A 10318-nucleotide genomic window follows, 5' to 3' on the forward strand; every position below is an offset into this window, starting at 1 on the left:
GTAGTGTATCAATTTTTACACAAATCTAATACATTTCTAACGTACATTTCGGCCATATTGAATTAATTTCCAATTAAATTTGTGATTACAATTGTAATCCTAATCAAATTTGTAAATATATATTGAATCCACCATTTTGAATTTCGAATTTTCGATGTCAGACTTGTTATCAGTGACCGCAAAAACAGTAGTGTACCAAATTTTACACAATTCTAATAAATTTCTAACGTACATGTCGGCCATATTGAATCCGCCATTTTGAATTTTGAAATTTTGATATTAGATTCGTAATCAGCGATCGATAAAAACCATGATATACCAATTTTTACACAAATCTAATAAATTTCTAATGTACATGCTGGCCATATTGAATCCGCCATTTTGAATTTCGATATTATAATGTGAGATTCGTAATCAGCGATCACAAAAGCGATGATGTATCCAATGTTTATACAATTCTAATAAATTTCTAACGTACATGTCGGCCATATTGAATTATCCATTTTGAATTTCGATATTATAATGTGAGAATCATAATCAGCGATCACAAAAACGATGATATATCCAATTTTGTACACAAATCTAATAAATTTCTAATGTACACGCTGGCCATATTGAATCCGCCATTTTGAATTTTGAAATTATAATATCAGATTCATAATCAACGATCACAAAAACGATGATATATCCAATTTTCACATAAATCTAATAAATTTCTAACGTACATGTCCGTCATATTGAATTAATTTCCAATTAAATTTGTGATTACAATTGTAATCCTAATCAAATTTGTAATTACATATTGAATCCGCCTTTTTAAATTTCGAAATTATAATGTCAGATTCATAATCAACGATTACAAAAACGATGATATATACAATGCTTACACAAATCTAATAAATTTCTAACGTACATGTCGGCCATTTTGAATTAATTTCCAATCAAATTTGTAATTACGATTTTAATTCTAATCAAATTTGTAATTATGATTACAATCATAATCGTAATCACGACTCGGAAACATTGGATTACAATCCTTATCGTAATTATGATTCACAACTGGATTCTTCCGGGCAAAAATATCGACAATATTTCAAACAATTACTAATAGTATATATTAAATTCGCGATATCCTTCGTCATTAATCTTGACATTACGAACTCTATTCTCCGCTCTATTTTATCTGGGCTTTGATTATTTTTAACCGACTTCGAAAACGAGGAGGTTTCTCAATTCGACATGTATATATATATATGTATATATTATTTTTTTTCTAATTCGTCGTACAATTGCGTAAGCGACTATACATGTATGTATGTATGTATAAAACCGTTCAGGCGGAGTTTCTGGCGGACATTCGACCACTTTACGGCGACGGAGTAAATTCTTGGGCTATAATTTGTTGCATAACGAAGCGTAGGCAGAGCGTCCTTATCGTGTAACGTCCTCCCGCAGATGATGAGTAACGTGTTATCACTCGGAGTTGCTACTATTACAAATAATCGCCATCCTGAGAACAAGCGTTCTTTGAATTAACTCTTTGCACTCGAAAGGTGACTCTCAGTTACCACTAGGTTTCCTTTAGGTTTCATTTCTTTGGAACTCCAAGTGTCAATAAAATAATTGTCGTTGAGACAAAGGAGACCTGATTTTCATATCTCAAATCAGAGATCTCATTTTCGAAATCAATCTAAGCTTAGCATTCGTGACAATAGAATCGAGTGCAAAGGGTTAATATTACTTAATATCTTTCGCGTGTCACACTTTCGACAACAGGAGAATTCGTTTTCAATCTTGAAAAATAGATACCGGTGGAACATGGTCGAATCGTTCTCGAAAATTCCGCGGAGTTCATTCATTTTTATCCCAGTCAATTTAGCCTCGGCCCCTCTGGCTCGTTCCCTTTCATCGAAGCAAAACAAATATACCAGAGAAAGGAGTATCGCTCGGATTCGTTCCGAAAGCCGCGGCAGAACTTCGGTTCCTGCACTTTCTCCCAGGTTCACGGACGTTGCGCGTCCCCTCCGTCGTCTTTAGATTTAATACTGGTTCATTAGGCGCGGTAAGAAAGAGCTGCGTGCAGCAAGCAATTAACCTGCGGCATTCTAGGGAAACAAAAGGTCACCGTTGCGAACATGGAACGCTCCGTGCAAACCGCGGACTCTATATACATTTAATCATACATATTTAAGATTGATTATCTATATCTATTTATGAGTTAAAATTAAAGAAGCATCGTCGGAGACAAATATCGGACCGTCGCAAAAGTTTTCGCGGTTTCGGCCGCGAGTAAACTCCATCGCGAAACTATCGTGAGCACCGCCCTGCAAATGTAACAATTCTTCGGCGATCTTATTTCTATCGAGATAAAACGGAGAAAACTTGCGCACGGATTTGGAATTAACGAAGAAGATTCCATCTCTTTCTGCATGCATAATTAAATCATCGCGGATCGCCGAAGCAGGTATTGTTGCCGAGTATTTGCCACTTTCACCAGCTGGTTTTCTCTGATAACCACCAACCGCGGGAATAACGAATGCGAAGGACTGCGCGGTACGTTGCATCGAGAATAATAACTCAGAATGCATTTCAATTGTGGGACGAACGAGGATGCCAGACGAGGGTCGTTCGAGTATGGCATCAGAGAGAGGATTTCGGGGCAAGATTGCTAGAGTTAAACTAGATTAGACCTGGATTACTTTCGAATCCTTTGTGTACCGTGATTCATTCTCGAAGTTAGCGTGCACCGATAAGGCAGCTTAATTGGAAAGGTAATCGAGTGAATCAGTGGAACGATGAAATACTCTAACGTTAAATTAAAAATTAAAATTAAAAAATGTTATATCATTGATTCTAGAAAAGTAAATAAGCTGGAATTTAAACGTAACCGTGTTACCATCGTTGCGTGACATATTATTATAGTTGTATAGATATTAGGTAACGCGTTAGCGTTCCGCCGGCGTACTGAATCATTCTTAATTGCCCAATGATTCACGGTACATTCATTTCAGAGACAGTGGCGTCAACAGCTCGTCTTCGTTATCCAGTTTGGAAGTTTATCTATCGCATATCTATTTTTATGTTTTAGAGGTATGTTTGCGTTCTAATCAGCGGATCGATAAATACGTTTACTTTGAACTGTCAGCGGCAGATTTGTTAGCTTTCACCCCAGAAACTTCGTTTCCTTTCTCCTGTTCGCGTCTTATCCGATGATCTTACGCTAAGCAGGCCCCCGTGTAAATGAATGCAGAGACGGAGGAGAGGTTCGTCGCGAAGCGTGTCCGTGACGAAGAAGCGACCAGGTAAACCGTTTATCGCGAACGGATAGCTGTTTTTACGGTTATCCCAGCGAGTAGAACTAGAGACGAACGTAAATCGGATTGCGAGTCGCTCAATCGTGCGTCAGTCGTCTCAATGGAGGAAGAATTAAGATAAGAGGCACCGAGATGCAGAAAGAGAGGCAAGTAAACGACGAAATGGAAATTTACTCGACGCACAGGGATGTGAAATCGAGAAAACCTGGCCAAAAATAGACCGAGTTTACAGATGAATAGAAAAATGGGTTGATCGTGGTTTTTGCGGTAACTGATTACGAAGATATACATAAAAACTTCAAAATTCAAAATGGCGGATTCAGTATGACCGACATGTACATTAGAAATTTATTAGATTTGTGTAAAAGTTGGAACATTATAGTTTTTGTGGTCGCTGATTACGAATCTGACATCAGAATTTCGAAATTCAAAATGGCTGATTCAATATGGCCGACATGTATATTAGAAATTCATTAGACTTGCGAAAAAATTGGTATATCATGGTTTTTATGATCGCTGATTACGAATCTAATATGAAAATTTCAAAATTCAAAATGACGGATTCAATATGGCCGACATCTACATTAGAAATTTATCCTAATCAAACTTGTAATTACAAATTGAATCCGTCATGTTGAATTTTGAAATTATAATGTCAGATTCATAATCAGCGATCACAAAAACGATGATATATCCAATTTTTACACAAATCTAATAAATTTCTAATGTACACGCTGGCCATATTGAATCCGCCATTTTGAATATCGAAATTTTCATATCAGATTTATAATCAGCGACTACAAAAACGATGATATACCCAATGTTTACACAAATCTAATAAATTTCTAACGTACATGTCCGTCATATTGAATTAATTTCCAATCAAATTTGTGACGACAATTGTAATCCGAATCAAATTTGTAATTACGATTACAATCATAATCGTAATCATAACTCGGAAACATTTCATTACAATCCTTATCGTAATTATGATTCACAGCTGAATGTATTAAAATGTCCCAGGTGTAGTATCATCTCTTTACAATTATATAAAAGGACAAAATTTAAAAACTAATATTCTTCTCGGTGTGTCTATTCCACCGATTTCAGAACATCGGAATCGATTCTGCTGCAACTCGTATTTTTATTTTCGACACGATCAAGCAAGGAAGCGTATTTCAGTCACGCGCGGCACGTACGCCGACAGAACACCACACGTTCGTCGTCGTACGTTCCTCAAGTTCAAAAAAGTTCGCCAATCATCGGCGTCGTTCGACTCTCGAGCCGTGGGCGCGTATACAATTTCCTAGCGTCTTAAACGCTCGCGTTAACGCGATAGAGTTACACCACGAGTCCTCTTCTTTGGCCTATTTCGGACCAATTGTAAGAAATAAAGCGACAAAGCTAGCGAACGTGTTGTCTATCGCGTCGAAACAGTGGCATCGTGAGAAGCAATCGAGAATCACCACGGCACGTCGCCGACGGCATCTTAAAACCATTTCGTCAAACAATCTAAAACCGTGGTTTCTAACGAAGAATCTTTGCTTTCCTCGCGAGCAAAGCTTTTACGTTCTATATGTATAATTAATAATACGATACATATTTAAAAGAAAAAAATAGAGATTTCGATAATTCTAATACGTCTACTACCGTATGAATATGGATCAACTTTCGAAGCATCGAGAAGAATAGAGACAACAATAGAAACCAGGTCACTCGTGTAGATATATGAATTAAAGAAACTCCCAGATTAAATCTACAGATTTAAAGTTGCAACGCGGTTAGAAAACAGAGCATACTAATCAGTGGTGCGAAAAAGACGAGAGCAACCTTCCGGTGACTCATTATCGGATGGACGCATTACGTCCAGTAAAAATAAACTCCTTTCGACACGTATTTCAATAACTATCGACGATACGAACAAATTGTTTACATGCAAATTGCAGGACACAGTGGGCTCTATATCGAAACGAAATTTCGGCGTAAACCAATTTTTGTTTATATTAGGGGAACCAGAAAATAATGTCGTTCCTTTTACATTAAATTCAAACAAATACACTTAGAACAAGTTTTTATTTTCAATAAATCACGTAATCGTCCTCGTTATCCTTTTGCTATCTGGTGTGCAAATTTTCAATACCTGATCGATTAAAATCAATTGGTATACAACGAGAAGATAAATGATAAACAAGTATTGACATTCGCAAAAACGACATTACTTTCTGGTCTCCCTAATATTATTAATTTAAAAGATCCTATAGTGCTTTGCAAGACGAATTCATCGACCCTTAATGTATTTACCCGATTTTTTCCACGTTTGGACAATATTTTCCATGTTTCCCTTGCTATCGGTTTCAACAGGCAGATCTGTATACGCAACATCTGATTCGAGAGTAAACCTACTTTCCATGCAATTCCATGCAAAAAGAGGCCAGTAGTCGCAATTTTGCAGATGCGCAATCAAGGTTGAACACCTTACATCATAGTGATACCGTATTCGTCTCCATTTTTTGTTTTTGTTTTTTCTTGCGGTCATGTTATCACATTGTACTTGATATCAAGGACAGGTAGCCCGTAAATAAAGTATTATTATTATTATTATTATTAAAATTCTACTCCCTTGCAAATACATTCTACCTATTAGAAATAGTCTTTAATTGAAAAAAGAATTTTCTACGGTAGGATATGCCAATCTAGGCCGACAATAATTCCTCAATATTGTTACTAGGTACATTGAAAGCTAAGTCTGTCTCCAAATAGAGATGATTGTAAGTAGACGACCTTCGACACGGTAAATAAATTCGAATAGCTAAATACTATGAAATATGCTATTGAAATATAAATAGGGTGTAAATAGACTCCCGGTAAATAAAGTGTTAAGAACTTTCCACGCGACGTGTACTCGAGTACTCGAGCGAAATAATCGATTCGCCGGTTACGTAATGTTACTCGATACAATTTGGTTAACAGTTCTACGAATCCAGCTGCGACAGCACCGAAACAACACAATTAACTCTTTTCGGTCGTATGTCTACTCTCAGCCACCAAAGTCTTTTTACCGTTCCGGTCGTATGTCTGCTCTCAGTCACCACAACAAAAAACAATCTGAATTAATTCCGGCCAGTACGAAACCCACGACCAACTTTAATACGTTCGAAAAGAGTTAAACGACAAAAAAAAAGGAACCGAACGGTTAATAAAGGATATACAGTTAATTATAAAGGATATACAAATCGAACAAGTTACCCGATTAAACCTCGAAAACAATGGTTGACACTGTCTCGACCCCCCCAACACCTGAAATCTATTTTCATCGATGATCGATGAAGACCGGCGAGCAAAGCAAGAGCGGTCCCGTATCGAAGAGAATCACCTTTCTCGCAGGACATCGATACGCGTCGCAGGACAGGTCGCAGTATCTCGATTCCCTTGCGCAGGACACTCGATACACCGCGCCGGTGTCCTCGTCGATCCTCCTCTCCTTCTCGAACACGTCCGTCGTCCCGCGATTCTCCATAATCAGCTTCAAGCGGTTCTTCTCCGTCTTGGCCGTCTTCGGGTTCGTCGGATTAATCGGCGCCGTTTGTGTCGCACGAGGAAGAGGTATCATAGAGCCGCGAGGCCTCGGCTCGAAATCCTTGGACGCGTCCTGCCCTCCGGAAGCTCCGCTCCTCGATCTCTGCTCTCTGTTCTCGCTCGGCATTCTTCTACGTGTTGATGTCAACAACCAAAAAATATACACGTTTTACGACGCCGCGTTCACGTTTCGGTTCGGTCTCGGTTTTGGTTAGGTACGGACGCGTCACGCTACGGGTGTCTTCTTGGTCGAGTTTTTCTTCGTGTTCGTTCCGTGTCGGGAACGATTCCCACGCGTCGCGACGACCGGCGTCCTGTCGTGTCTGACGTCGCCGCACCGTCAGAAACTCTTCTCCGGGTCTCGACCCTCCTTTTCATCCGCCGCGGGACAGCTTCATCGTGCTCCATCGGGCGTCGAGTGCCGACGGGCGCATGCGTCGAAGCAAAGATTTTCAAAATGTCCCTCTGGCATTTCAACACCCCATCTGCCCGCGCCGCGTCAACCTTTCCTGGCTTCCACGCGCGATTTGATCGTTTCGGTCGGGTCCTTCGCGACCGACCGATCGAACCACGCCGAATTCGATCTAACGAAATGATTTCGTTACGGGCGATTATTATTATCGGCAATTCTCGAGACGATTAGAGTTAGAGTCGGTTAGAGTCGTCGCATGGTTCAGCGGTGCGGGTTCCATTTATAGTTGCACGCTGTTACTCGTTTACGGCCCACGTTTTGCCAGTGGTTTCGTAAATCGGCCGGACGCGCCTTTCGCGGCGATAAAGAAGGAAAATCTGTTTTCTTTGTCGGCCTGACGTCAACGTCTCTTATAATTTTCTTATCGAGGTACCGAGACCAGCCTGGAGAAAAGATAAAGCTAGTTTTCTATTCTTTCCTATTTCTATTCTCCCTATGTTCACAGAGATCGTAATAAGCGATGATCACGGGAAATATTGAAATTTATTCGAAACCTCTTATAATTTTCTTATCGAGGACCCGAGACCAGCCTGGAGAAAAGATAAAGCTAGTTTTCTATTCTTTCCTATTTCTATTCTCCCTATGTTCACAGAGATCGTAATAAGCGATGATCACGGGGAATATTTAAATTTATTCGAAACCTCCGAACTAAATGATTCACGGAACGGTGAATGTTAATTAAACATTCGTAAGGAAAATACATTTTCCAAAACTAGATTTTTGGAATTTCACCACACTCCGATGCGCGACTGAACGAGATAAGGTGCAATTAAGGAGAAATAAATTTCGTTAAAAGTAAGGAAAGGAGAGGAATTAGACATTAGACAATATAAAAACTTTCATTTAAACTTTAAACTCTACTTTTCAGGTTGGTTGGAAATATTGTAAATAATGTAAATATCAGGGTAATATTATAGAAATAAAGCCTCTACTTTTCAGACCAACACAATTGTTTTTCCTTGTCAATTCCTAATAGAATAAAGATCCTATACATTTCCTAAATTGCGCCCGGGATTTTTATACGTCTTTTTGGTCACGTCTCGAATACCTCGATTCACGCTTTGTGTCTGCGCGCCGATCTCCGATTCCTGATCGTTAAAACCGTAGCTCGTATAGGTAGCTGGTTCATCCTCGATTACAAAGATGGACGCAGGCCCGTCGCACCGTGAAAACGCGTGCCGCGTCGAGAAGCCAACGCTCGAAAAACTCTCCACGAAACAATCTGTATCGTAACGTCGCGTTCGATTCGTTATTTTCTCGGTTGGACGAATCAAAGAGGAGCCGCGAAGGCAAAGGGTCCTCGATTCGAGGACCAACGGAAAGGTCGATAACGAGATCGACTGTGCGGCCAAAGCTACGCACGGTTTCTCCGCGATGCGGAAATCTCGTGTCGATAGGTCAAAGGGGCCGATTCGATTCGATGCATGCTCGAGTCGGCTCTAAAAATCCCTCCGGGCTCGATTCTTTATCGATTTTCTAGAAAATCTACCTATTCCAGTTTAATAAGAGTTAAAGTTGACTCTTTTCTACTTTAACTCTTTCAAATTCGTCGCAAAGGAATTCCCAACGCTCTCCTCTCCTCAATGTTTCGATTTTCTAGAAAACCTACCTATTACAGTCTACTAACAGTCAAAGTTGACTCTTTACTTATCTAACTCTTTTCTTCTTGAACTCTTTTCTTATTTAACTCTTTCAAATTCGTCGCGAAAGGATTGCCAACGTTTTCGTCTCCTTAATGTTTCAATTTTCTAGAAAATCTACCTATTACAGTCTACTAACAGTCAAAGTTGACTCTTTACTTCTCTAACTCTTTTCTTCTTTAACTCTTTCAAATTCGTCGCGAAAGGATTGCCAACGTTTTTGTTTTCTTAATGTTTCAATTTTCTAGAAAATTGACCAATCTCAGTTTACTAACTCTAACTCTTTCCTTCTCGAACTCTTTTCTTCTTTAACTCTTTCAACCTCGTCGAATTCCCAACGCTCTCTGTCTCCTTAATGTTTGAAACGGAATCGATTCCACGGTCGCACGTTCCCGTGCTGTTTGGATAAGCTCGCACGACACACGCAGCACTCGCGATCGACTCGATGTGTCCAACGCGAACGAAACGTTTCTTCAAGTAACTTCCTTGAGGTCACTTCGTTGTTGTTGTTTTCTTTGTTGGCCGTCGAGGCGAGGATGAACGCGAGCGACGAAACGTAGAAACGGAGATCCGATGAAACGACGATAATACCGGAAGGTTAGAGATAACGAAGCTCCGCGAGAGCGTTTCGGATCGCGTGGTGTTGGTAGCTGAAATAAACTGACGTAGGTTAGGGGATCGAGGAACAGCTGGGCTCGGCCTGGCTGCTGTACGCCATCACTGACTCACTCGATTCCCTTTCCTCTCTTTCCAACGCGCTTCTTTACGAGGTCCCGTCTCCTTCCTCTTTCCACTCTCCTACTATGCCGCTTCTCCCTATCCCTCTGCTCGCTCCGGCTATCGCACAGCTTTTGGATAAATTACGTTTTCTCTTCTCCTATCCTGCCGTTATCTCCCCGTCTCTCTACTTCGATCTTGTTAAGAATGTAACTTTGAATTTACTCTTTATTTTGTTAGTTCGCATGCGAACGCCCTCTCTGTACATTGAGACGGCAGTTAACACTTTATTTACCAGGAGCCTATTTATAGGCTCCTTAATTCCAGTATTTAGCTATTCGAATTTATTTACTGTGTTGGTGGCTGTCTACTTACAATGATCAGTGTTTGGAAACAGACTTGGCTTTCAATGTACCCGGTAACAGTATGGAGGAATTGTCAGCCAAGATTAGCATATGCTGCTGTAGAAAATCCTTTTTCGAATTGAAGACTGTTTCTCAATAGCCTGGTAGGTAAAGTCTTAATACTGGAAAACTGTTAAAGATGGATGGGTTCATCCACGTGTTCCGTATACTTTCGTTTTACTTTATTTTTATATA

At 39.9% G+C, this 10318-nt stretch overlaps 1 protein-coding gene across 4 annotated transcripts in view; it reads right to left on the reverse strand.

Annotated features, from left to right (window-relative positions):
* Positions 1-10318, reverse strand: part of LOC128880313 (uncharacterized) — a 36420-nt gene that overhangs the window by 11988 nt on the left and 14114 nt on the right. For 2 of the 4 annotated variants that reach the window (XM_054130265.1, XM_054130263.1), the window contains exon 1: positions 6688-7185. The exons of the other annotated variants lie outside the window; for them this stretch is intronic. In XM_054130265.1, coding sequence (XP_053986240.1) covers positions 6688-7017 — 330 coding nt within the window. In that variant the 5' untranslated portion in view covers positions 7018-7185. Of the gene's footprint in view, positions 1-6687; positions 7186-10318 lie in introns of those variants that run through there. 4 annotated transcript variants of the gene reach the window in all.

The sequence above is a fragment of the Hylaeus volcanicus genome, chromosome 7, assembly GCF_026283585.1.
Source record: "Hylaeus volcanicus isolate JK05 chromosome 7, UHH_iyHylVolc1.0_haploid, whole genome shotgun sequence".
NCBI classification, from domain to species: Eukaryota; Metazoa; Arthropoda; class Insecta; order Hymenoptera; family Colletidae; genus Hylaeus; species Hylaeus volcanicus.